Source organism: Falco rusticolus, chromosome 5, assembly GCF_015220075.1.
Source record: "Falco rusticolus isolate bFalRus1 chromosome 5, bFalRus1.pri, whole genome shotgun sequence".
Classification (NCBI taxonomy): domain Eukaryota; kingdom Metazoa; phylum Chordata; class Aves; order Falconiformes; family Falconidae; genus Falco; species Falco rusticolus.
In genome coordinates, this window is record NC_051191.1 from 17,289,742 (window position 1) to 17,317,724 (window position 27,983).

The 27,983-nt window shown below is 37.7% G+C and overlaps 1 protein-coding gene across 10 annotated transcripts in view; it reads right to left on the minus strand.

Moving 5' to 3' along the window:
• MAGI2 (membrane associated guanylate kinase, WW and PDZ domain containing 2) overlaps nucleotides 1-27,983 on the minus strand; it is a 755,449-nt gene that overhangs the window by 105,947 nt on the left and 621,519 nt on the right. For 9 of the 10 annotated variants that reach the window (XM_037389565.1, XM_037389566.1, XM_037389564.1 and 6 more), the window contains one exon: nucleotides 14,964-15,599. The exons of the other annotated variant lie outside the window; for it this stretch is intronic. In XM_037389565.1, coding sequence (XP_037245462.1) covers nucleotides 14,964-15,599 — 636 coding nt within the window. The remainder of the gene's footprint in view (nucleotides 1-14,963; nucleotides 15,600-27,983) is intronic. 10 annotated transcript variants of the gene reach the window in all.

Genomic DNA, 27,983 nt, shown 5'->3' on the forward strand with positions numbered 1-27,983 from the left:
TTTCCAAAATGTATTGAACATTTATTCAATTGTACATTGGTAAAAAATAAGTAAGTCAGATGGCAGGTGAAATTTCTAGTTAAGTTATAGAAAAAAATACCTCCTGACTATCTAATATTTAGCAGGACCATCTAATATTTAGTGAGCACTAAATGTTAGATGTTCTCGACATCATGGAGCCTGAAGTAATTTATCCTGTTCTAAGCAGGCCTTTGCTTTTCATGCCGTAAAGTTATTGATCCATCAGGCAACTGATAGTCCTAAACTAAGTTGCTATATTTCTCAGTGGATGTTCTCTTTGGTAAAAAAAAATTAAATATCTAGGACTCAGTCCTGGTGGGAGCTTTTTTAAACTTAATATTTCATAGATGAGGGAAGACCAATTACAATACCATTCTAGTTTCAACAAAATTATATACCGTTATATATAATCAGAAATTATTGCTGCAATTTGAAATGTATAGAACCGAAATCAAACAAAAATATATTCAGATCCTCCACTGAACACAGTTTTTCCATGAACAATGTTCTGAAAGTTGTGTTCTGCTATAGAAAGACCTTACATGGAAGATGTGATGAACATCTACAGTTCTCCTTAAACTGGTAAAGATTATTTACTGGCAATGAGAACTGAGAAAAACAGTGTGCAAGTAGCTATCCCATATTAATGAATAAAAATGGATACTTCCATGCACAAACACAAGTCATAAATTTTTATCCATCCCTTTCCTAGTATGAATGAGTTAGAAATGCAACTCAATGGCAACTACTACACCAGCACTCTGCAATAGATGCATCTTGATTTAATGACATAAACATGTATCTTGTTACGCTGCAGTTCTTTAACTATCAGACAAATTAGGGGAGGGTAAAAAAAAAAAGCTTTTGAATACTTCAGAATTAATACTCACTCTCTAATTGCTAGGTTTGATCCTCCACCTGGAAAATTTCACAGGCATTAATTTTTCTTTCCTTAATTTGTTTGCTTTAATTTGCAATGTTATTTCCAATACAGAAAATGGATGTTTTCTTACTTATTATATTGCATGCTAAACCACTATTATTTATTTTTATTTCTATTATTCTTTGGCATCTGTGTGTATTTCCAGTTATAATGTTTGTAGTTTTAAATAGCAAAAGGGAAAGTAGTAGCAGTATATTTCCATTTGGGGCTCTTTTTCTGATTTCATAATTACAATGATGCACATTATCTTTGTGTTTTATCACCCCAAATTGTAAAGCTGGTGTAATAGGACTTTTCCCTTTCGTAAAAATCTCTGAAATCCATAGGATTTCTGTGTTAATTTGTTTCTTCATTACTAACTCACATTTAATAGCCATAGATACTATGTCGGAGTTACAGCTCAGGAGGAGAAGCATCATCAGTCTTCAGTTCCAGCACTCAAGCCTTTGATCTGCAACGTGCAGAATATGTCAGCCTGGGATGCTGGTGAAGAAATTACTTTTTGTTTTGTGGCAATGTAGCTGGTTTTGATTTGGTGCTTTCTTCCCACCTGAGGTGTTATTCTAGGTTAGCCAAAGTTTTAAGCTACATCTACCTAGATTCTTTCTTATAGACAGCTCCAAAGGCTTTCTTATATATATGTGTGTGTATAGATATATCTAAAAAACCTCACCAAGCCCCAAACCACCAGGCTTTATTATAAGTACAATACATAAGTTTTCGTATAGTGAAAATGTAAAATGATTACCTGGAGAATATAGAAGCAAAAGGGGTTTCTGAACAGCCTGCCCCGCTCACTGTCCCTATGTTACAGGTGCTTGATTCCAGTGAAAACAATGGCTTACTGAGTTACTCCCTGCCAGCCCCCAATTTTCATCCCATTCCCTCTGAGGCTCATGTGTCTGCTCCTTGCTCGTCTCAGGAGGTTCCTGGATTAGGCTGCAGATCTTCAGCTCTCTGCCTTGATCCCACAGCCATTGGAAATGTCTCTCCATGAGGAGGACCTCAGGGAGAGGTGATCTGTCTCCACTGCAGGAGGACCTGCCTGACCCCCAGGTGCTTCTCCGAGGAAGGATGGTAGCACACACGTTTGGAAGAAACCAAACAGATGCTCTCCGTCAGACTGCTATTATCTATTTGACACTGAGGATGGCTGTAGCTGTTTTAAGTAAATCAATTCTCATATTACCCATAAATGTCTTTCAAGCACTTTTATAGCTGGTAGACTCTGGTACCCAGAGCGTTGTATATCAGGGACTGTGCTTCCTCTGCTGAAAACAAGGATCATCCCACAACATGATTCCTTAGAGAACTGTTTACATGGACTAAAACATATTTTCTGAATCTCTAATTCTTCAGTACCTGGTTTCTATCCTTTCAGCTCTGTTTTAGACCACTCTCCCCAAGCCAGGTCCTATTTTTTCCCATTTCTACAAGCTTTTAATGAACAAGTGCTTGCAAGTTCCTCACAGGAAATAAATTCTGAAACAATATGCTTAATTGCTTGTACAAGAAATGAGATAATTTATAGGAGCTGGGTATTAAAGAAACATCTTTCTATCTACCTTGCACATGGACAATTGAATCAGTCATTACTTTTGCTAATGAATAACCGTATGGAAAATCCTAGAGAAATCCTCCATTTCAGGTCATTACTAACAGTAAGAGAAACTTGAGTTAAGACTCCTGCAAGAGGCTTGGCCTTTGCATAGTATATGGAAGTGTCATGTTGTAACTTTGAAGTGCATGTGTAAAAAGCAAAAAAAGATGGGAAAATATGAATTTAAGAAGCAGAGGGAAAACAATCTAGAACAGGATCTCATCGATTTTGTTAAAATTCCTAATAAATGCAATAAAATATCAATGACATCTTACTAAGAAAATCATATAAACCCTAAGTTTTATTTTAAGAAATTGTCCTGATTTTGCCTTTTTCATTGTGATGCTATGCTTAGCTGATTATCCATAATGATTCAAAAGCACTTTGGCAAGTGTGGGCTGCATTCTTTGCTCTGTGTTTCAGGAAACACTTTCACATCAACTGTGTAAAAATGCTTCCTATTTGCTGATGCTTAATTTATTAAGTATTCCACACTGCTCTTTATCAGTAATGTGTCATCTGCCCAGTGACGTGGACCAATCTCTCTGCTATCTGCAAACTTTATCAGTATTGCTTTTATGTTTTCTACAGGATCTTCATAAAAAGTGAAATACAGTCAAAAGCCAAGAATTTATCCCAGAAGAAGCTCATTAAATATAAAATCCCTCACTGATTTCCTACTTATAATTATGTTGAAAGATCAATCAGTTAACCAATTCTTCAATTCAAATAAGCCATACTAATTTTACTTGTTTCCATTTTTAAATCGGGATTGAGGATGTTGCATGTAAGGCCTTACAAAAGTCCATTATATAAAACCAACTACATTTTATAACCAAACTTGTAATATTAATAGAGATATTAATATATATTTAATCTGAAACAATCTGTTTTCTGCAAGCCCACATTTATCACTTTCCTTTTATAAAGAAACCCGTATTTCATTCTATGGTAGCATAAATGGGATCCCAGATTTAGCTATAGTGCATGAGACAGATTCCAACTTTTGTGATAATACAGCTGGGGTTTTTAATACCTTCAATTCTTCTATGCTTGCCTCTGGTGTGTGGGCTGGACTCATCTCACTCAGCCTTGTCTTGCTGGCTGGTTAACTAAACTATGGTCCTCGGCCAGACTTCTCTGTCACCAGTGGCGCATGATGGGTAAACTCAGAGAACAAGCTGCTTAAGCAATGACTGAGCAAAATTACTTAAGTCATCATCTAAAAAAGCTGCCTATTTTCTGCCACTGACTGCAGGGGTAACTCTTTTGACTAATGTCGACTAGAAATCTAACTTTTTTACAGTTAAATTTGGATTCATCTGACCAAATGTGAGTAGAAATTTAAATATGAAACTTCGGTAGGAGAGTTTTTAAAAACATTAATAATCAACAGGGAAGAATAGGCTTTTTTAGAATATTCATTTCAGCTACTTTAGATGTTTACAGTAACTGAATGGCACCACAGAAGTAAGTGCCTGTTCTCCTCACCGTGCAGGGAGCCCTGCTCGCTGCCCAGCTCAGTGAGGAAGGATGCCCTGTAGCTGTCTACACAGGATGCCTGGCAGCAAAAGCTGAGGTGAACGTGGCTGTATGTGTTGCAAGGCAAACCTGGGAAGATAGGCTGAAGTTATGTAGCATGTAAAACAATTCCAGCTTCTTTGCCTTTAGGGACCTCTAAAAATTTACATTCACAATTAATTATCCTGAGATGCCTGTTTAAAAAGGGCCATTTTGACCAAAACTCTATATAGCTGGTTTGTCTTTTAGTACAATGCATCCTAATGTGCTTCTATTACAAGAAAGAACTTGATAAAGTTCAAAGTCTGGTATACAGTGAGTAAGTTGCAAGATAACCTCTTGCTTAATTAAGATTAACCTTGGCAGAAATAATCATTGTAGTTGATGTCCTTGTAGTGAACATTATTAGTTGGATCATACTATCTAGGTGTTCTTTTACAGCCAACCCAACAAGCCACTGACATCTCTCAGGAATGCTACATAATAAACAAATAAACACTGCATTATTTTTCAATTATAGTGTGAAAATAATTTGCTGTGTATATAATCTCAATGAACACATCTGGCAAGCTGAAATCAAACAGCACGTCTTCATTCTTTCTGTTTGCACCAATTTCTAAAGAACTCTCATATATAAAGAAATATATATAGGTTTAATATAAATATATATTTAATATGGTGTAATAAGGAGACAAGATTAAACAACTCCCTTTCTCTCTCTGAGAAGTACTGTGGAAGAAGTTTAAAATTATCCTGATGGTGATTTACTACATTTAGTCACAGACACTCTCTTTTGGAACCTCGGGCCCCCAAACATGAGAAAGATGGAGAAGCATAGAATAATTAAGTGTTTGGATTGGAAGGGACTCATTTAGTCCAACCTCCTGCTCAAACCAAGGCTAAGTTCAATTACTAGGCTGACATTCAAGAACGACAGCTTCTCTGAATTGCTTACATGAAGGAAAATGGAGCTGGAATGACAAACAATAAACATACAGACTGAGGAAGGACCTGGGTAAAGCATGGAAAAAGCTGGTGAAAATGGGCAGAAATTGGATGGAGATGACTGTCTTTGGCTCTGCCACATTTGTGGGCTCTCACTGTCCACAGATGAAAGCCCTGTGGACTTTTCCCCAGACTTCCCTCTGGAATGCTCTAGGACCTCCCATTGATGTAATCATCCTTCATTTTGGTTACACAGTTGAACTACTCTGCCAGAGTCTTTCCATCTTCTTTTAGTAATCCCTGATACTTATTCCTGAGAACGTTACACGTGAAATAGCGTGAGGTTTAAGAGCTATGCAAAAGAGCAGCTGAGTCTTCTGATACACTACCCCACTAGGATCACTTTTATACAACAAAAAGGAACAAGTTTCTCTACTGGCCATTACTTTTTTTCCTTAAGGAACAGATTAAAGCATCTTCTGTGCTACTTCAGAGCTATGATAGTGTTTAAACTGCAGTAGAGAGGTACTGCTTGGCCCCAGATGCCTAAAATAATCACATTTATTGAGATCCAATAGTTTAAAATACAGAAATTATTTCACATGGATAGTAAGAAAAAGGTGTTGACTTTGAAATGAAAAATGCATTAAGCTATTAAAATATATGCAGCGAATACTGCAATATTTTCCATAATCAGCAAAACTTTTCTACGATGCTAACTAATCCCTGAAGTATCACTTAATGATTTTTTTTATTCTTTAAGAAAAACTGCATTATTAGTAGTGCTATCATCATCGTCATCATCATTTATCCTTTTAAAATACTAGCAAACTTTCTGCTAGAGAAAAAAACTTAACTCATTGTCAAAATGGAAAATAACTGATAAAATTAGTTTAAAGATCTCTAAAGTATTTTCTTATTCAAAGGTTCTGAGTCTGTGTTTTTATTCAGGCATATAGAGTCTTCTTCTAATTATCATAGGATCTTTAGAAGTTCTCTATCTAAAACACAAGAAATGTAATAAAAATGCTTACATTAGAGAAAAATGTTCTAAAAAGTCCATTAAATATCATTTGCACCTAACTGAAATAGATACTAAAAATAAGGTGACCCTAGGAATGTGTGCATAGAAAGCTTGCCTTGTTTTAGCTCCTGGTAATAAAGGTACAAAATAAATAAAAGTCAAGATTTTTCTCATTTACCAAACAGGAAAACTGCACAGTATGTTTCTTATACACTGAAATACTCTTCCAAGTTATGACAAATCTGGCTTTGGAAAGCAATTTATTTCTTTTAGAAATCTGTTTTGACACACTTGGGAGTCAATTTTCAGAGCTTGTGCCTGACAGCTTTGGCTTCCATGTCCTTTTTTATACTGTAATCTGAAGGTCACACAGCAAAAGTGCATGTATCCTGGTGTTGGGTTTTGATTGTGTTTGAATTATGAGTTACCCAAAGGCTCCCTGAGAAGGGCAGTGTTGTATTTAATAAATGTATGCTCCTGGTTTATAAAATAATAATAATAAAAAAGAGCATTACACATAGAGGGCAAGCGTAGCCATTGTTAAAGCCTTCCCTCCCTTTTCAAGAATGTAAAAGGAAATTGCTTAAATAATTGCACAGGGATAAATACCTCATCTAGAAGACTGATTTGGTTTCTGCATTTTTACTGGACAGGCAAACCATAAGAGCCAAGAGAGTTTTGTGGCTCTTGTAAGTGGTTTAGGAAGTGCCTGGAAATCACGCCTTCCCGTCTCCCCAGTGCTGTGCCTCATGTCTGTAGCGCAATAGATAATGTACTCACTGGTTTCATAGTATATTAGCTTACTTTATTGCTACAAATATTGCACTATTATTACAAATCACCACATCACAACGTCTACACAATGTACTTTGACAACAGATTTGGAAACCCAACAGATGTTTAATAGGACATTACATTATACTGAACCAACAGAGACATTGTTCAACACATTTAGACTAAACTTTAGACAGGCCTCAGTACACAAGCACAGGTTGTACGGTACTTTTTCAGAGTCCAGCTCTGTAGTTCTCTTTCCTTAGGCTGAGATCTCCCAGATCTCCTCTGGGGAAGGCTAGATTCACTCAGAGCCTAGACTAGGGGCAATTAAGAAAAAAACCAAATTTCTTAATGCCCTAGTATTGCAGTAGGTTCTCCCATGTGCCATGCTTGGGAGGTATCTGGCTTTAAAAGATGCCATTTTTCACTGACATACACAGTCCAAGATAACCTGGCTGGTTTTCTGATAATACTGCTTGGAAGAACAGAGGAGAAACTTCTCTGGCCTGGCCAGATTCCAACCAAGCAAGCCAAAAAATCTGTTTTCTCAAACAAATTTTTCTTCAATTAGTATTAATCCACTCACTAATACCAGTAAGACTGGAATCAGCCTGCAGTGCTGCCAACAGAGCTCCTGGGCTCTAGCAGTGACGTGGGCTGCAGCCACCAGGCACAAACGTGCCCTGCACTCCTCAGCAGAGAGTTGCCTGTCCTGAAGGCAGAGTTCCTGCAGCCCTGCACCAAGCCTAGGTGCATGGCAAGTCTCTGGGTAGACCTAGTAACAATAACGTCTGACTGCTTACTGTAAGTAGTCTCATTTTGGGCATAAGAAATTAATGGTAAAATAGACATTGGAGCAATGGTAGTTACCTCTTTATGACATGCAATGGTAAGAATCTATGACTACACACTTGTATTTCTTTTTGCTAAAAGGTATTCTAAAGGGGCCTATTTCTCCAGTGTGCAAACTAACTCCTTTTAATATCAACAAGTTAGGCACACGTGTCCCTAGGAGAAGCGTCCCCATCATTTTTGAGAGAAGCACTGTTCAAATTTAATACAGACCATATAAGCCTACATTAGAAAACAGTTTCACCAATAATAAAAGGACTTTTGAAACAAAATGCTTGCAAACAGTCATTAAAAAACTTCTATGCAATATATGTAAAAAAGATTTATCTAATGCTTTGCAAAATTATACACAAATGTACCACACAGTGCACAAACATTAATAAGAAAGAAGCAGCAAAACCATAACACTACCACTTTGAAACACAATGCAATTAATACTACTTCCATTAATACAGTGTAATAGCTACTAACTATTATTGATGTCTGTTTTTTCAGGAATCCATATTCATTAAGGAGGTCTATGGTTTCTTTTTCTTTTATTCAGAAATATGGAAGCAATTGCACACTGTTTCACTGCTAATCAGTTATACAAGAAAAGATATGAAAGTCTCATTAGTGTGAATTTCAGGATAACTGGTCTCCTGCCATGACTCCCTCTGTTCAAATTTGTCATTCCCTCTGCTACTGAGAGGTTACCATTGCTCTTACTAACAAGATTTAGATTGAATCCCTTAATAAACAAGTCTTTATATGTAAGATATTTTTTAGTTTACCTGCTATAACATGTAAAATATTTATTAAAATAGATCTGATACCAGACGATTATAACAAGATACTTAAAAAATGATTTCAAGTCAATCCAAAGTATAAAACAGTCTCAATGGGTAGGACAAAAAGGATGTAAATAATTTGAAGGTTACTAGGAGAGTACATATCTCACGGCTAAAAATACGATACTCTGTAAGGTGAGACATGCTTTGTAAAAATGAATCTGGAATGCAGCGCTTCCAGGAGTTATGCTAATATAACAGCAATATTTCTTGCATGGTAACAGTATTTTCTAAAATACCTTTCAGAGGTTTTATTTCTGCAATTAAGACAACTGCCCCTCTCACAAGGCTGTTATGAAAATATCTTGCACAAAATATTGATTTCTATGTAGGGAAGGTAGGAAGGGAGAAGCGACCAAGGCTGGGGGTGGGGGAAAGGGCAACATGACATCTAACAGCAAAGTCAATGCGGTGGACGATGCAGCATGACTCACAATATTTTTGATCATTAAATATTTCTGGCATTACTAGCTAAGAACAGGAACAAAAATGAGCAAAAAATGAAAACAACCCAAAAGCCAGCTTGAGAATAATATATTTACAGATAACTCATGCTGAGGAAACTGTTGTATTTATGATGTCATATAAAAGCTCATAATTTTGACATGGAAAGGAAAAAGGTCAGCTACGAACCTTTGTTTTCCATCAGTTTTAAAGCAGACAGGCCCAGGAACAACAGAGCAGTTTAGAGAGATGACAAGGCAAAATGGTGTGGTAAATTGTAAAGAGAAAACTAAAAGAGGGTATTTTAGCAGCATGTTACACAGAAGAAGTTAATGTCTTTGACTCCTAGGTATCAATGGTTCACATGATTCGCTTCAAAAGGGCCAGTGGTTCACAACTAGGTTCGCGTGCACCTTCCCTTTGTAGAATCAAGTGTCCCTTAAACTCACAAATGATAGATATATACGTGCCTTTTAAGAATACAGCAGGGCTAAAAATGCAGATGTTTCCAAATGGATGCAAGTTCCTCTCAACATTAGAATACTCCCAAGAAACAGGAGAAAAGGGATCAGGAGCAAATGTACAGCTGGAGTAGCTGTCTGGAGAGGAGAAAGTATGGCAGAAGCAGGAGAGCTATCAGACCTTGTATCTCCCAACATCTCTTGTCAGAGACAACAAAAAGCATATCTTCACGAACAAATTAATCATGAACAGACTGCTATTAATTCAGAGTACCCATAAGAAGCCATTAAAGCAAGACTGGGGTCCTTTATGAAGCTCCTGGAAGGAAAAACCCCACCACTGACTCAGGGATGTAAAAGAGTAGAGACAGTAGGATGACAGCAAACTTCCCTAAGCCTGAAATCAAAAATCCACACCATCCTCCTAACAACTTCATTACTTCAAACCCTCAGTACTGTTGACTAGGAAGTCCTGAATTGGGGATGAGCAAGACATGAGATACAGGGTCTCCAGTTTGCACCAGGTACTTTTTTTGTATTTTGAAGAACAGCAGAAGCAGAGTCAAAGCTGTAGAGACCTCGGTGCTGGGCTGAGATCGTGGAAGCAGGAGATCAGAGCTGCCTGGGCCAGACTCGTGTTAGCAGGGTGATGGTGCTGCCCACAGCTTTATCTTGTGCGGCTTTCCCAAGAGAGAGGACAACTTGGAGAAAAGGGAGTATGAGCTTTCCTGACTAGAGGAACTGAAAGACACCCTACAGCAAGCTTGGACCAACAAAAAACCCACCAAATCAACCCAACCCAACCCAACCAAACCAAACTAAACCAATCATCTCTCTGGTAGACAGGTAAATCTGAGGTCAGTCCCTGGAAAGGGCACTGAGGGTATAGTATTCCTTCTATTGAAGTCCACCAATTTTGAGGGGGTAGGCTTATTCACTAGATTATGCAGAGATGTTTTTAGTGAAATTTCTGGCTGTTTTGGAAATTGCTGATGCTTCATGCGATGTGCTGATATCTGTTAAATGTCTTAAGGAGTTATAAACTTCTACTAGGGTTTATACAAAATCTAAGATACTTGGCCTTCCTTTTATTGTCACTGTTTACATCTACATAGTTAAATTCTGCCCCCTCACCCCGACTGTGCATTGTGTGTGCCCCGTGCTATCTCCCACATCGTGTCAGGGTGAAACTGGCTGCTGGCTTATTCTAGTCCCATGCCAGGAATGGGCTAACCATTCACCAGCCAGTATGGACAGTGAGTCAGTACTCTGGCTCCGTTCCATACCAACAGTCTCGGCTTCTCTGAGCCTGTTTGGATTCCACCATTATAAAACAGCCGTCTGATGTAGGAACTCTGTCAGGTTCCCACTTTTTCAGTTTAGTTTTAATGTTTCACTCACAGCACTTGTTTGGGAGTTGCCATAGCTTCATGAATCAGTCCTGGGTTGTCTTCAGATTTCCTTAACAACAATATTTCAGACACAGTCTTGATGGATCTGCATTTGAATGTGTCAGTTCTCTTTTTGACAGGAACACTTCTGGGGCCGGGCTGCCGACTACAGGTTCATATATTTCAAAGATACTTTCCAAAAGAGATGGCATATATCACATACTTGGATAGCTCATTTAGTAGAACATGCCAAACCCAATTTTTGATGTCCTAATGGGTGAATATTTTGCTCTACATAAATTTGGTGCATACTGCTTCAACCACTTAGTGCTGTTTTCCAGTAGTTCTGGGCTAATGCAGAATTTCTGCTCTACCCACCTTCAGAAAGGCTGATTTTTTAGAGTTCTTACACGTTATCTCAGCAGCCTATACTCAGTGCAGGCTGCTGCAGAAGCTGAGGATGAAGTATGAAGGCTGGAAAGGGGTAAATCTGTTTGGGTAACAAACAACAAACACTCCCATACCTTTTTTGTCCTTTCTTTTTTTCTATTCCCTTTTCCTTTTTTTTTTTTTTTTTTTTTTTTTAGCAACACTTTTCCACTATCTTTTTTTTTTCCATTTTATTTTTTTTTCAGTATGAACTCTTCTGACATATTACAGTAATCAATGGAAACTATACGGCTGGTGAGCAAAAACCAGTGCAAAGAAATCAAACTAAGCAGCACATCTGTGTTTACCAAAGAACCTGACTAAAAAACAGAAAGAAGATTGTAAGATCTCTAGCCATAGACTATCATAGTTGTCACCCAGAAAAGTGCTGCATAGTATTTTCTTAGATTTGCAATGATATTATGTCCACTTAAAATTTTTTTTAGCAATCAGCTAAATTACTACTTCTGCTTTAGAAATTTTAAAATGAGTATGCTACAAATTCAGTGGGACTTCCTCCAGTTAGATGGTACCCCATGACAAGTCTCTGGTGTTGGTTCAGACAGTATTCTTTAGTGGCCTTTTTACATTTGAGTACTGCTACCACCTCCATCTTTTTGAAACATGCAGACCTTTCCTTGCATGTTTCCTTGCACATACTCTGGCTGTTCACCTCCTAAGCTTGAGGGACAATGGCTTCTCAAATGCTGCAGCATGCATACTATATGCATACGAGAGCATTTTGTCCTGTATAAGGAAGTGAGAATGTATCTCAGCCAATCTCGATCTGTTTCTTGTCTGCAATGTAGATAAGATTGCTGGATGAGAAAGAGAAATTAAATCACTTACAAAAATGGATTTGCCACAGTGAACTATACAGTCAGGCCATATTCATAGCAGAGGCAGAATACATCACAAAGCAACACAGAACCTTATGCAAAACAAAGCCTTCCTCTTCCACAGGCAGGAATAGTACTTTGGTCTTAAACTTAAAAACGAGGTTTTAAAGACAGAATGCATAGGGTAATGATGGAACAGGATAGTATTATTCAAGTGTCATTACACATTAGAGATAATAAAATAAGAATTGGATCCATGAGTTACACAAGAGTATGCCTTGCTTCACCAGTGCCACAGACTAAATATTTTAGAATCATAGCCGGTTTCTTTGAGTACCAGGATTTTGGTTTGTATTCAGATTATCTCACACAACTAAATCTTATAATCTGCTTTTTATTCATAACATATGGGACAGATACGTACATTTGAACCAGTCAACCTTGACTCCCTTTATAGTCAGTCAAGCAGAATATATACTTTTAGGGTACACCTGACTTATTTGAAACATCTACATTGGAATGACATGAATTGCACCCTAGAAAGGCCTATTTCTGCCCAGGGACTATAAAAGGAGACATGTCGACTAGCACAGATCTACGTGCATTATAGATAGATATTTGGTCACATGGATTCCTTTTCCTGTGAAATCATGAAAAAAAACCCCAGGCTGCCACCTTAACACAGCTCTCCTATTTCTGTTAAGCTATGATTTAGCCATCTCTCATACACTCTATTTTTTCACTTCTTTTGAATCACTCAAATAAGCCTTTTCTTCAGTTTCAAAGTCTAATAGCCTAGCATTAGGGTATACTCCTTACATCTGATGTACAGAAATTTCTGACAGTAAACTTCCATTTGCTCTGTATCATCCCATTAAGTTTAATCGCTCTGTAGTACTTCCAAACCATTGTTTTAGTCTTAGCCATTGTTTTACCATGAACGAAACATGCTCTCTTTCTCTTGTGTTCTCTAAAGCCAACCAACCACCCCCTGCCCCAGAACAGAGGGTTAAGGCTCAAGAACACGTTACTGCATTCGGACATAGCATTCTGTCAGCTGAGCCAGGGCAACTATCGGTAGCTCAGTGTTCGACCTGACAAAAGACAAGACTGTGTAAATTTATACTGCTCTTACTGAGCGTTGAGATCAGCACGGTATCTCCTATCTGCCACAGTGATGTGTAGAAAATAACTATAGCTCAGTTAATGCGCCAGAACTTGTTAAACTATCATGTTGACCAACTTGTTTGGATCATGAATCGATGCTCTAAGAAGGAATTCTCTTGAGAGACAGGAATTATCCTCATGGGCTTGAGTATGTTGCTGCTTCAGGGTTTTTTTGCTACTGTCCTGCACTGATTGCTGAAATATCAATTTTGCTGTCTATTATTACTCAGGCTTGTTCAGCATACTGAATTTCACACTCCACTTCTCTCTGAAGATTGGTGTTCCGAATTGTTTTCCTCTAGAGGGGGATTAGCTTGTGTTTTTCAAAATAAAATCCCATCTTTCGGGGTTACATTAACCCTTCTAATCGCCTTTATACTCTTTTTTTTTCCTATGCAATTCTCCCTAATTTGCCAGCATTTTCAGAAAAAAAATGTTGCTTACTCCACTGTTCCAGATTCTTAATGGATGTTAAATAAAACCATATTTAATAACAATTAATACAGCATCTCTGCAACAATTAACTTTCTCCAAGTTCATATCCTAGAGTGACACCAGTTGGTGTTTACTTATCACTCTTAATTTGGTTTCCTTCCAAAGAAATGTCAGATCTATCTCTTAGAAATTATTCTTTCAAATATAGACATGAAAATACTTTATTGACTGTGAATCTACAGATATTTAAATCACCTTATGTTTATTATTTCCACAATTTCAGAAAATGATATATTGCTTGTTCTAAGGATCTGCAGGTTTTCCGATGACATACATTTGGCATATGCAAACACTAAAGCTTCACTTCCCAACCTCTACTCTTTAGAAGGAAAGTAATTAGTATTTTTGTATAGAACCTTTTTTTTTTTTTTTCTTTTGAAGCACAGAGTAACGTACATTCAGTGACATATGAATCTCTTTAGAGGAACAAAGATCTTTTAATTAAAGACTTTAAATTGTAATTCACTTCAGGTAATAATAAATTGTGATGGATGCTCATTTCAAACCATCAATGAATATTTGTTTGCTCAAATACTAAAAGCTATGAAATTACTTATCACTGTCAAGGTATTAAGACTTCGGTTGGTATCACTTCCTTACAGATGTCTTGAGTCTCCCCTTCCAGTGGTGGACATGCAAGCTTACTGCGTCAGGCTGGTCAGAAAAACTATGTTGCTAGAAGCTGGCTTTTTTTAAAACAGAGAAAAATATACTATGGAACTTTTTTGTCAAGAAAGAAACAAAACAACTGTTGTACAATACTTTTACAATGAAGGAAAAGGAGGCAAAATGGCTCAGCAAAACCAGTAACCTTGTAAAGGGCTAATCGATTGCTCTGATTTTCATCTACCTTAATGAGTAGATACTCAAGGATACACAATTATATCTAAAGCTTGCAGCACTGCTCTGGGACTATAAGAGTTTGCTGCAGACACCATACAAATTATTACAGGGTGAAAGGTCTGGAACTGCTCTAGTTTGATCCTTACAGAGAGGTGGGACCATTGACACTCAGAACACAAAAAGGAATGTACAACAAACTGTTAAATTTGCCTAGGATACTTAACTGCAGACACATTTTTCCAGAACCAATTAGTGTTACCTCCCGCAACATGGAAACTAATTTCCAACCTAGCACACAAGGATGTAGTGAGTATATGTATGTCTTATGGTTTAGAACCTTTTACACACATTTTGGTAATTGTACAGACTTTCCAAACTTACCTCCTCTATGGATAATCAAAGAAGTTTCACTTCCAACAGGACATTCTTTAAGTATATCCACTACTTCTGCATGGCTCAGGTTCTGTACATTCTGCTGGTTGATCTCAACAATGAGGTCACCTTCACACAAACCAGGACATCCCTGAATGTCTAGAATTTGCTTCACCCTCTGTCCTGTAGGACTGTCTGCTATAGTGAAGCCAAAGCCCTGGGCCCCTTTCACAATGGTTAAGGTCATGAGTTCAGCTTGGGTGGCCCCAGAAGAAGCCATTGATACATTATCATCATGGGCAGGTGGTGGGAATGTGCTATCAAGCTGACTATCTGCTGGAATGGAGTGCAAGGAGTGTGGTGGTCGATCTGTTACGTCTGGAACAGACTGAGAAGTCCTAGAAATGTATTCCAAATAAGTTTCATAGTTATGTCTTCCATTTACCACTACCGGAGGCCTCTCCATTACTGCAAGGGGTGGCACCATGCTGTTGGCAGGATCTTCAGGATCAAAGGGCAAAGGGTATCCACGACATAGCACCAAGTTGACACTCTGACCAATAGGAACAGACTGGAAGAGTTTGACTACATCTGCGTGCGTATGTCCAAGGACACAAACTTCATTAATATAGACAATGACATCACCTGGAAAGAGAAGAAAAAGTAGTGAGACTATGAGGCAACTTCAGTTACTATACATGCAGTGCAATTTTTTTTTTTTAATGAGACACAAGTCTACTACAAAATAAAATAAATTAGATCAACATACTGACTTACATAGTGAAGAAAAAAAAGTAAATTTTCTCTGCCATCAAATGTAATACAAATAGATAGTAACAGTACTATTTCTTTTCTGTGGAAGCTCACAGCTGGAAAATTAAGTTGGACCCAGACATACAACTTTTCTTAACATTTCATCCCTATTTTTTCAACTGCTTTCAGTGCAGTCCACAGATTATTTTTCAGAAGATACAGTGGAAGTTTATTTGGAGGGTTGGTTGTCAAGAAACACCATTGTTTTGTGAAGAGTAAAAGTAAAAAAAAAAGGAAATAGTCAGCACTCATGGACTTAAGAATCAATGGATAGGAATGCAAGACTGCATGCTTGTGCATGAGGAAATACTTTCTGCATTGATCATGATACTGACAGTTTCCTATTAAATGTCATTACTTGCCAACAGACATCCAGAACTACTACAGTAATTTCCTATTCTAGGCATGAATTAAACTGCATCTTGCATATTGTAGAGATGTTTAGTGGCATTTTGCCACGGCCATGATGGTTCAAGGACAAAGACAGGACAAATTTTGTAAGTAGTTATAACAGATTTTTATTTGAAAAAATCTAGGCAAATGTCTGAAAATCAGTTTAATATTTCCAGCTAAACCAGCTGGTCAAATAAAAATAAAGATACCATGTTTACCTCCAAATCTTGTCTCATGTATACTACAGAGCTACCAGTCAGAGTATATATGAAAGCAGAATACTTTGTCAACAGGGTATTTGTGGGTCTCCATATCATTCATGCACCAACCAGCTACTGTTACTGAAAAGTTCAGAAATAAGTTCCAGTTCCTTCTTGTTGTTAGAATGGATCTATATATTTAAATTAATGATTTTTTTATGGCACTGTTAAGGTGCATATTAAAATAAAAATGAGTAATCAGTACAAGCGATATTCAGAACAGTTTGATGAACCACCATCAGTTTCCATTTTAATAAAACAATTCTAACAAATGAGAAGGATGTTTTGTTAAGAGAACTGCACAAGTTAAAGTATTTGTCTAAGTGAAGATCATCTTATTATCCTACCATTAATTAGGAACAAGAAATAATTTACACAGACAACACTGAAGTGTCTACAAGGTACACAGTTCAATAACTGACCTATCATCACATAACGTTTTTTAACGGCACTTGAAAATTCAGCAATAAAATGAGAATGATTTAGGGAGGATCAGGTGGTTTGTGTGGAATTGCTTCAAGTGTATCTATAAAATTATGTCTTTCAAGTACTTCAGTCAAAAGATCTAATCAAGCAAACATCACGTCAGTGGAGGGGCTGTTTCTATGCAACAACAAAATGCAAAGGCTATTTCTATGTGAAAACGAAATGGTCAATTCCTACATGATTAGCTTGTCTAAAAGCCTGACAGTAATTAATTGCACATGTACATTGTGATTCAGAGAAAGATTTCTTCAGAGAGTGTCTGAGGAAAAAACATTAAGAGACTTTGTTTAAATATTTGTGAATATTATTCACAGAAACCTTAGGAGCTACAAATACTGTCTTAAATGTGCATCATAAATAGATTTAAAACCATAAGCAAAAGCAGTAAGGTCACTTCACAGGCAGTGCTGAAAGAACTCCAGTGCTCTATCTCAAGCAGATGAGAGTAAAATAATTTTCCAAAGTCAAGATTTAAAAGACAGAAAGAATGTACTATACTAAATTACTGTGGTGATGGCTGCAATTCATTGTGATTTGCTCATGCCCTGGTATAGAAAGCTCTTACCTGATTTCTCATCCCTGGCTCCCACATCAGCAGTTAGGCTGACATTGCTCATAACAGGACTGGTGCTGTTGAGCTGAGTCCTCTTCAATGCATACTCCTGTTTCAACAGCTTATGCCTTAATAGTTCCCTTGCAACTTTTAAATCCATACAGTATTTATTTCCCTGACTGCTGGCAATGCAGATATGTGGTGGGAGGAGACCAATCTGTTCATTCTCTCTTGCACTACTTAAGCAGGGTGCAAAAAGAATAATGCATTTATTGTGTTGGGCAAGTAAATCACTGCCTGCTTTCACTCCCTCACCTTATGCATTTGTACAGGATTAGCTATGATATAAAACTTACAACAATACGTTTTCATAAATCAGAAAATCAGATAAACTAGTTGATTACATAGGTCTCCAGTGAAATTAGTTTGTGCACAAGGAGTGCAGTCAGGAAATACATAAGCCAAGTAGCCCCTTTCCTGAGTCCCTAAACAGGCAAAACTGAACATCAGAAGACCTTGGGTAAGAACCCCTTCAAATAACAGCCCTGTGTTATCCCCCACAAGACAGCAGAAAATTCTCCAGCATTTTCCTGAATCAACATTTTCAAAGGTCTTTGTGATTTCTGAGGCATAACATGAATAGCATGTCTAGGCACACTCTGAAGTTGTAACTCACTCAAAGATGAACCATTTGGGGCCCATAATGCTGTACTGTCATCTGGAGAACATATGGATGAAGGTTAAGAGGGATGGGGGAAAGAGTATGAGTTACTAAGTTCAACTCAAAGAAACAGCTACAGTGGTGTTAAACTGGGAAAAAAAGAGTTTCAGGTCATGAGACATGAACGAGGAATGAAAGGGTTAAATTTCAGAAATCCTTTAAATAAATCTCTCTCCCAATCCAACTCATTTTCCAGGCTGAGAGTCCCTCACTGCTGACACAGAGAGAAGTACCCGGCATTTGGTGGGAAAATGGAGGTGAGTTAAGAGCATTACAGAGCCAGTGCCATTCTAATGCAAACTTCAAAACCCCTCTACTTTAGGAAAACTCCCTGAAACATTCCTGTAGCATATTTCTGCCTGTTCTCTCCTGCTGCTGCTAATAATAATGAGTGCATATGGACAAGCATAATAGCGATCCCCTTTATAATTACTGCCTGATTTTCTGAGCAAGCCATAGTCTGCCTCCAGAAATCACAGCTTCACAGTGAGTGGGTATCTCTGAAGTTATGCAGAACATTTATATTAAGCATCAAACTTTGCTTGGTTTTTAGAATTAAACCTACTAAAATGACTGGAGCTTGCTTACAGAATGACTGAGGTTGACAGGGACCTCTGGAGGTCATCTTCTCCAAACCCCTGCTCAAGGAGGGTCACCGAGAGCATGTTGCTCAGGATCACGTCCAGGTGGCTTTTGAGTATTTCCAAGGATGGAGACTCCACAACCTCTCTGAGCAACTTGTTCCAGTGCTCAGTAACCCTCACAGTAAGAAAATATTCTGTGATGTTCAGATGGCACCTCCTGTGTTTCAGTTGGGGCCTGCTGACTTGGTCCTGTCACTGGGCACCACTGGAAAGAGCCTGGCTCCTTCGTCTTTGCATCTTCCCTTCAGGTATAAACACACATTGGTAAGATCCCCCCAAGCCTTCTCTTCCCCAGGATGAACATCTCTGTACTTCAGGACAGTGGGATGCTAAGGTACAGAGATGTTCAGCCTGGAGAAAAGAAGGTGCTCTCCCCAGTTTTGCCTTCCTAAACAGCTTGTACAAACCCTACACACACCCTACCGACTGCATCTTACTTGAGATTGTTCAGGGATGGAGAAGGCTAGATGACGGAGCCACCATCTGAATAAGACTGTTGAGAGATGCCCAGCACAGCAGACAATAAATTATCCTGTCCTACATCTCAAACATCTACACCGTCATAAGAACAGATTCTGCTGTCCAGCAGCCAACGTCCAAATTCAGCAGAGTCAAAGAATGTTAGAGAAAACTGACAGCAACCAAATTTGTCAAACTGTCTTACAATTACTGCTGCTTTACTTAAGGCTTTTGCACTTCACTGACAAATTTAGGAACACAGGTCTGGAGGGGACTTCCTGGATGGCTGAACCTAGTCCCCTGTTGTCCAGGTACAACACCGTATGTTACACTTGATGAAATCTGATGACTTCTTCATAGAAATACCCATGAAGCCCCAGAATATTTCACTTCTTTAACTAGTTTGCTTTGCTGATTAAAGTTTGCTGACCATTATTTATTCTGTCATGTAATGTTAATGGACTCAATGTGTGAATACTTGGTTAAAGGTTACATTTTGTTATCTACATATTTCAAAGCAAAAACTAGATATAAATAATCATTATCTTTTGTTGGTTTAGTGACTAGTGAAGAAATTTTTGAGCTTCAACATCCTCTAATGACAGATTCTTACTTACATTCCTCTTTACAATAATGTTGCAGAGTTAAATCTGACACCCTGGGGATTTTCTGCAAGCATTAATTTTGCAAAAATAACTTTTTTCACGCTTGAAGTGCTCAATCCAAACAGAATCTGTTTTATTGACATAACTCATTTCATCACAAATTATCCTGATGTTTCATGCAATGCTACCAGCTCCATTTCCCTCCCTTCTAAAGAACCTGTATTATTCAGGGACTCCAGTTATTGTTTCTGCTATGTTTTTATTACCTCTAGAATGTCTGTGTACACATCTTGTACTAGGTAAGTAAAGTTCCTCCATTTTCTTACCCATTTTCCCACCATTTCTATACAAACACTTTGCTTATTTCTTATTATTGTTCCCTGTGCACTTGGCTTCCTGGGTGGAATTTTTTATGGTACCTCAGTGAACTGAATTGCCTACTGGATTGTTGTTCTTATTATTTAGCATTCTTTAAACTCTGGACTCTGAACACAGAGGAAAAAATGTAAATCATATCTTAGTTGTTAATTTACAATCACATTCGAAGTTTACTAGAAATGTCTCCATTTTTTCTGAGGGGTTTTGGATCAAATTGTTAGTATGTGTGTCCGTGTGCTTAAAATATGACAGAACACTGGGATGTGGTGGGGGTCAGAGACAGCTTTATTACGCCCCTGCAGCCCGCACAAGCCAACAGCAATGGAGCTAAAAGCAGCCCATGGTTTGGCAAACACCACCTCTGCATGACTCAGGCTGCATTTGTCTTTTTTTTTTTTTTTCCCTTCTTCTGCATTTATAGCCCAGGTAAACTCTACTAACTTCTCCAGCATTATTTAATCCCACTTGCATTTCTCAACCATATACTCCAAATTCTGCACATGCACACTTTGCATGAGCTTCAGAACTAGCAGTACATGATTACTTTATTGTTGAAGCTTTCCCTTCACCTGCCCACCCACATTATCTACTGTCATTACCAGCTCTTTCTGTCACTTCTCAGCAGTGACCTTGTTTTCTCTTTCTGCAAAGTGCTGCAAGATTGCTGGTACTGTAGCCTATTAATAATAAATTCAGAGGCATTAGCGTGTTTCCAGTACTGAGATATGAAACATGGGGGTAATTTTAATAAAAATGGCATGTGATTGATGGTCGTGAAAGGGGTGAAGATTTGTTAGAAATAAGCCAGTTTTACATACGCACATACAGTTTCTAGTAGCAGTACAGAGAACCAGTGCATGAGGGATCATTGAGTTAAACAGTAGCAGCCAAATTATATTCTGAAACTTTGAATCTCAACTTCCTTCCATTTGCCACAGGTATTATTCCAGTGTGTGAATAAATATCTTTTTGTTATAAATGAATAGAGGCATTTCTTTGGATGTAAAAGATTTTTAAAGGTTCTGCATAAACAAAAATGCTCTGTTTACTTGTAGTCTGAACTGCCACAGAACCTTATAAAACCAATTTGGCTCTAGCTGCTAACATCTGCACAACATAACTTTTATAGACAAAAATAAAACCTATGATCCTGCAGTTCATGGTAGCCCAATTTATCTTTTTTGAAAAATTCTGCTGTACTTTTTGTTAACAGTAATTACATAATTACCCTTATTTTAAAAATAAAAATTACTTAATTATAACTACTTCTTAAAGGAGACTGCAGTATAAGATGAATATTGCATATTAATACTGAAATGCTTAAAACACCTGCCAAGAAAATTCTAACTTATTTCTTTTAAAAAGTAACATTAAATTAACTGCTAAAACGTATAAAGAATGTAACCTGGGGAGAAGTACATGTATATAGTAACCACAACTACTGACTTGAAGAGCTAAATTTAAAATTGACCACTTCATTATTAGCTTTATGACAACTTTATGTGATAGATAGTACTGTGGCAACCACAGTGAAATGAAAAAAGCTTCTGGGAGACATAATGCTGAACTGCCTCTGCACTCAGAAATAATTTGGGGACCACTTGCTGGTATGTAAAAAGACTGAACAGCCCATTAAAATATCTCTGTTCATACAGGCATGGAAGAACTGGCTCCCACTCTTCACCTGGTACAGAAGGTTTTACCCATGTGCTGACAAACTGCAAAACTGACAGGTAACCATGACCCACAGATCCTCCTTTCACTCACTGGACTCTGGGAACTGAGGTTTAGGGGAAAGAATCAGGGTAACAGAAATTATTATTTACTACATTTGACAAAAAGTGAAATCCCAAAGTATTTCTAGGCATTCAGGCATTCAAACTTGCATTAGATAGGCCTAAATATTCCTCTTAATGAAACCTGAGCAACAGATGTAAATCAGCCGCTTGGCACATTTGTAATTCTACAAAGCATCGTTCTAGAAGTGGTTAAGTAGGGGTAAATCTGTTCCCATCACTGGAAGGACTGAGCACGCTGACTTGGATTCCAACTTGGCTTCCTCTACCAGGGCCAACAGAAGGATGTGACACAAAGATTTGTCTGCAACTTTACCCAAGATTCAAATCTGTCGAGTAAGCAGGTGCCATTTTTATACAATCAGTTTTTTAGAACCCATTTTAATTCTACTGTGACCCAATGCACATGCCTAATTAAAAAACTGTCTATTCAAAATTTTGTGCTTAACCAGCATGTATCGTGTAATTACACCCAGGCAGATGTGGATTAGTGTAAGAAACTATTTACATTTTATTTGTATTTTGCATATAGTGGTAAAAGCTATTTAAATAGAGGCATTTAACTTCTTTTTGGGAGAGGAATAAAATACATTTCAAAAAAATCTAAAGACCTTGATTATTTGCTGATCCAGTAAACATGAAACATTGCAGATTAAAAATGTAAGTAAAGCAATAGCAAAAGATTACTTAAATGAATGCTGCTCATAAAGCGCTAAAGAACAGGCAAATTCTTTCCCAGCCAGACAGTTTTTCACTTCTTCAAGCATCTGAAAGCATAGCATGGATGTTATAAATGCCACTTTACAAAAACGTCATTATTTAAAAGATGATAAGTCATTTGAAGGCAAGACCGCATAAAAGAAAAAGGTCCAATATTCAAGGCAGCCTTCTATTTACAAATTATTTAAGCCTGTTCTCTCTAGGTTTTGCTTGCAGGAACTACTTGCACATCCTGAAATGCCTGGTGTGAATGAACCGCGTGACAAAACATCAGTAGATCTGAAGAGCAAGATAAAAAATGTATGTCATGTTTGCATAGCTATTTGGGATCACTTTGAAAGGTGTCACTGTGTGCAGAGGCTCATGTAGAAATGAAATCTTTTTTTTTTTTTTTCCTTCAGAAAAAGGAGGTCAAAATTTACAACACATTTGCTTTTGTACGCATAACATTTCATTTCTGTACGCAGAGCATCACATTTATCTAGGCAATGGCTCCCAGGAGGGGGAAAGTAGCCCAGCCAGCCTCCCAGCAGCCTAAAGGCATAAGGGTATGGCAAAGCATGATGTAAATACCAAGCAGCCCCTGTCCCCGCCTGGGAATCCTGGCAACGTGCCACCTGTCCCCGGTGGAGGACATTTGCAGCAGCATTGTTGACTGCACACCATTGCCACTGCTAATTCTTGACATAAACTGCCGGAAATGAAAGAGGAAGATGAATGAGGCGAGGAACTAGAAGGAGCATTTACAAAGAGGCTGCAGCACAAGGACAAATGTCTTTATATGTTGAAATATATATGGAACTGGGAATTTTTAGTAATAGGCAGTCATGTTTTACTTGTGAACACTGTGAAATGGTTAAAGCTTTTTTCTTTCTTTGAGTAATGCTAGCAACATGAGTATGAGCAATGACTAGTCACATACTAAAGTAGTACTTAGCAAAAATAACAGTTGTTGGACACAAAGAATATGCGCAAGGACAGATGAGTAGAATTAGTCTCCATTTAAAATGTATAGAGGTATAACTTGAAAGTTGATTTTGATTTTAGAGATATTATGGTTTCTGAGGACTTTCCTTATGACTGAAGTGGACATAACTGCCAGAACTGGGGCGGGTTTATAACCCTGTTGTCTATTTACTAAGACCATGATTTCCATCATTGTTTTTCTTGCTCCGCTCACAAAGAGTGCTCATCAAGGTGCCTAACTTTAGCAGCTGACTCTCTTGAGATCCGTGCAAATCTGATTTCATTATTGGTCAGGTTTTAAAGAATTTAAGGTTTTTAAATTAACTTACATGTAAAGTTAGAGATTAAAAGCTTTGATTTGTGGAATTTTTGTGCATTCATTGCTCAGGTCCATGTTCTGCTGACCAAGCTCAATGGAGCTGCCAGCCCTCAGCACCTCTGAACATCATTGTGCTTATTTCAGAGCTAAACCATGGATGGGGAGCCAAACACCAGGCACCAAATCTGAAGGTGTTACTATGATGTATTGTTTAGCAAGTTCAATCTATTACAATAACATGCATCCAAATGCTTCCCATAGGAGATGTTTACAATTACTGTCACCCCAGATGCCGCTGCTAGCATTATAAATTCACTCTCAAACTTTATGCTGAAGAATCTGATTTTGGCTAAATATTTTGAGTCCTTAATCCTGCCAGTTGTAACAAACTTTGTGCTCATTCACTGCTTCATCCTAGTTCTTAGAGCTTCTCCTGTCTTGCCAAACCAGAAATTCAGAATATCTATGTGTGCGTTCATATTTGTACATATACAAAAATCCTCAAACCTTGCTGTATCTTCAAAGCAGTCAACTGGATTTACAAGGTCAGCACCTTGTCAGCACCAGAGATAGAAACAGATACTTTGAAAGAAGTCTGGTTTACTACAGGTTAATGGTTTTATGCAAAATTAAAGACGGGAAGCATTAGATTTTTATCAAGTAGAATTTAAACGTATCAAAACAGTGACATGACTTCCAGTTAAATAAGTGGATTTTTACTAATAGTCTACCGTGTATAAATACCTCAGTGCATTTAAAAGGGAGTCATCTTTGATTACCAGTTTATTAACAAATATCACAAACAAATGAATGGCTAGTGTATGAGTAATTCTCTACTTAAGAGTTTTATGAAGGTCACCCAACCTTTTAGGTTGATACATGCTTATCTTACGTATTATCTCTATTTTATCTTTTTTGATAGTAAAATCCTCAACACAAAAGCTACCTCTACTTCACAGAGCTTCTCACATAATTTCTATACTAAAAGATCTACTCAACAGCTTTTCAGGCCTGTATAAATACATTACTTGCTTTAAAATTGTATGGCAAAGAGAAAAGTGGAGCTCCTTTTGGTTCTCTCAGGTTTTGCTGTATTTTTCCAGGTTAATAGAGGGTAATGTATTATCAAACTGACCTTCCTTTCCAAGCAAATGTTATCTTAATATCTCTAGAGCCTCTTTCATTGCCAAGCACTTATTTTCAAGGACAATATATTTTTATTCTTTGCAAAAAATTTTAACACCTTCACCACTGATTAATTTAGGCTTTCTTTTCCAGCCTTTTCCTCAATACTACACTGAGTCCAAACTACAAAATTCAGCTTGCATAGTATTTTTTTTGTGAGATGAAGGAGGCAAAACCATTAACAGAAGTCCCACAAAGCCCCATTTTTGAGGCTGTTTTGTAACACAGAGAAAACTCTAGCCTTATAATGGTCAGGAAAAGGTCACTTTTCACCCTTATAGCTGCATGGCTAAGAACCACATTCTCCTTTTATGAGGAATATCCAATCTCCCACTCGCTATTCTGCCTCCCCGTATGTCTCGTTCACCTTCTCTATTTTCTGTTCTGGTCTGTAAGCTTTCTGAGAGAGAGAGGAGAATTTGCAGTACTCTGCAGTACAGTTTATAGCACTGAGGAGTCACAATTTCGTTATGACTTCATCTCCACTGCAGTAAATATTTGAACCATAATAACACCACTGCAGGGTAAATACTCTACCATTTTCCAGTGCAATGTAGGGGTCCAGCTTAATGCTTGGATCCTGACACTTGCCACAAACTAAGCTGCATTATGGATACACCAATTACTGCTCAGTAGTCAAACTTCAAATTTCATATATAAAGGGGCATTAATCCTTTGTTGTGTATGAGAACGCACCATATCTTCCCTTTAGAAAATAATTAATTTTCTGGATGCTTAAATTCATTAATTTGTTAATTAGCTAATGCACAAAAGTAAATTAAAATGGGTTATTATGAATGACTGTGATACTGTATCAGACTATTTGTTCAGACCGAAGAAGCAGTTTGCTTGCCATCTCCTAATGTGCTCACTGTGAATCATCCCATGGGTGGCCTGTAGTTAAAAAGCCCCTCCCCAAATGATCACTGTATCTGATTTTTCCTCAGAAGGCTACCATTTATTGTCATTTTCTTCCATACAATATTTCTATCCCGCTCCTGACAAAGCAGGTGGTACTATCTCTCCTGAGAGCGTATCGCTTCCCTGTCCATCAAAAATTGAGAGTAAGTTGTAGTCTCCCATCCGGTTGGGCATAGTAGCCAGTGACAGAAGGCAATCCATGGAAAATTACTCTCAAGCATATTTTATGCACAACTTACCCTGATTTGGTAAGCCTGTGAAAATGGTGGGCAATGGGACAGTCATTTCACAGGCTGCCTTCTGAGAACCATCTGCTGCACGAGAAGTGCACAAAGAAGGGTGAAAATACGCAGGGATGCTGCCATCAGAGAGAGGAGATAACTAAGCACGAGCAACGGATGAGCATGCGTGCTGTGGGATACAGGAATGGAAGGAGCAGGAGGAATCTGGGATGTGAATGCCAGCAGCAGAGTGCTAGAGAAAGCGGAAAGGAAACTGCTGTGCACTGGGTGCTTTGTTCTTCCCTGTCTTTAAAAATATCCTAACTGGCTGCGTGCCTGAGAATCCTGTCTTGCTTCAGGCAGGCACAAAAACTCTAGAGTATATTGGTGAATCCTGCTACAAAAATTAATGCTTTAAAAATGGATGGCAATTTGTATTGGAACTGCTTTTGTTCTTTTTGCTTCTTATGACAGTTCAAGTACGAAATTATTAATTTTTCAGGCTTGCGTGCACACAATGCTCACATAAATGCCCCACCAGAAAGCAATTTCCAGACAAAACCCACAGTAAGGTGTCAACTGTATATATGAGTGTTTTTTAGAAATACAGTGAAATGACAGCCATTCATTCCAATGGGGATTACAATCAGAAGAATTGTACCTAAGGTTAAACTAAAAAACCCAACAACTTTAGGTAGAAAAACGAAAGCAAGGCTCCTTGCCTATTTTAATTCTTTCTGCATTTACTATAATCAAGAAGATACAAGTTCATTAAAAGAAACCAAAAATTTTCTTTATGAATCACTCAAACCAAATCTGGGGCTGCTGACACTAAAAAGAGAGACATCACTACAAATAATATTGTCCTACCAGCAAAGTTCAGCATGGCTGGGTGAATGAGTTTGGTGTTTGTTTGACTTGGTGTGTTTTGATTTCATGGATTTTACAACAGATATAGCAGGGAGAATGTGCACCTGTTCACAGGACTATAATTTGTAAAGTAGGACAAGCTTTTACAGTAACGGAAAACAATGTACTAAATGTTACAATTACAAAATATATTTATAATATTTTCCCCTAATTATACACTAATGAAATGTATATATTATGTTCCCAGCTAATATTTAGAGAACGAATCACAGCATTTTCAAACTGGCAGCTTTTCTCAGTAAGGAATCCCAAAATTGACAGATTTTACATACATAAAGATGAACCAATCAATCGATATATTTAATGTCTAGTGAACCTGGAATACTGTAAACTACTACTGAAACATTGTCCAGACTGGATCTTCAGGGTTAATAGATAAGCAGAATTATAGTTAAACACTGTAAAGAATCCATTTCTGAAAAGTTCTACCCTTATATTTTCATTGAGAATGAAACTATCCAGTCTTTTCACTATGACTCCAAAAATATGTATACTACTATCCCAGTGAAGGAACAGCACTACTAGCATTCCCATGGCAAGGAGTATTCCGATTGACTGGGGACAGTGAAGGAGGTTCACACAATGCAAAAGTCTGATACCGTGCTGTTAATGTCACTATAGCACAATTAGTAACACCTTTTCTATGAACGATTTAATAT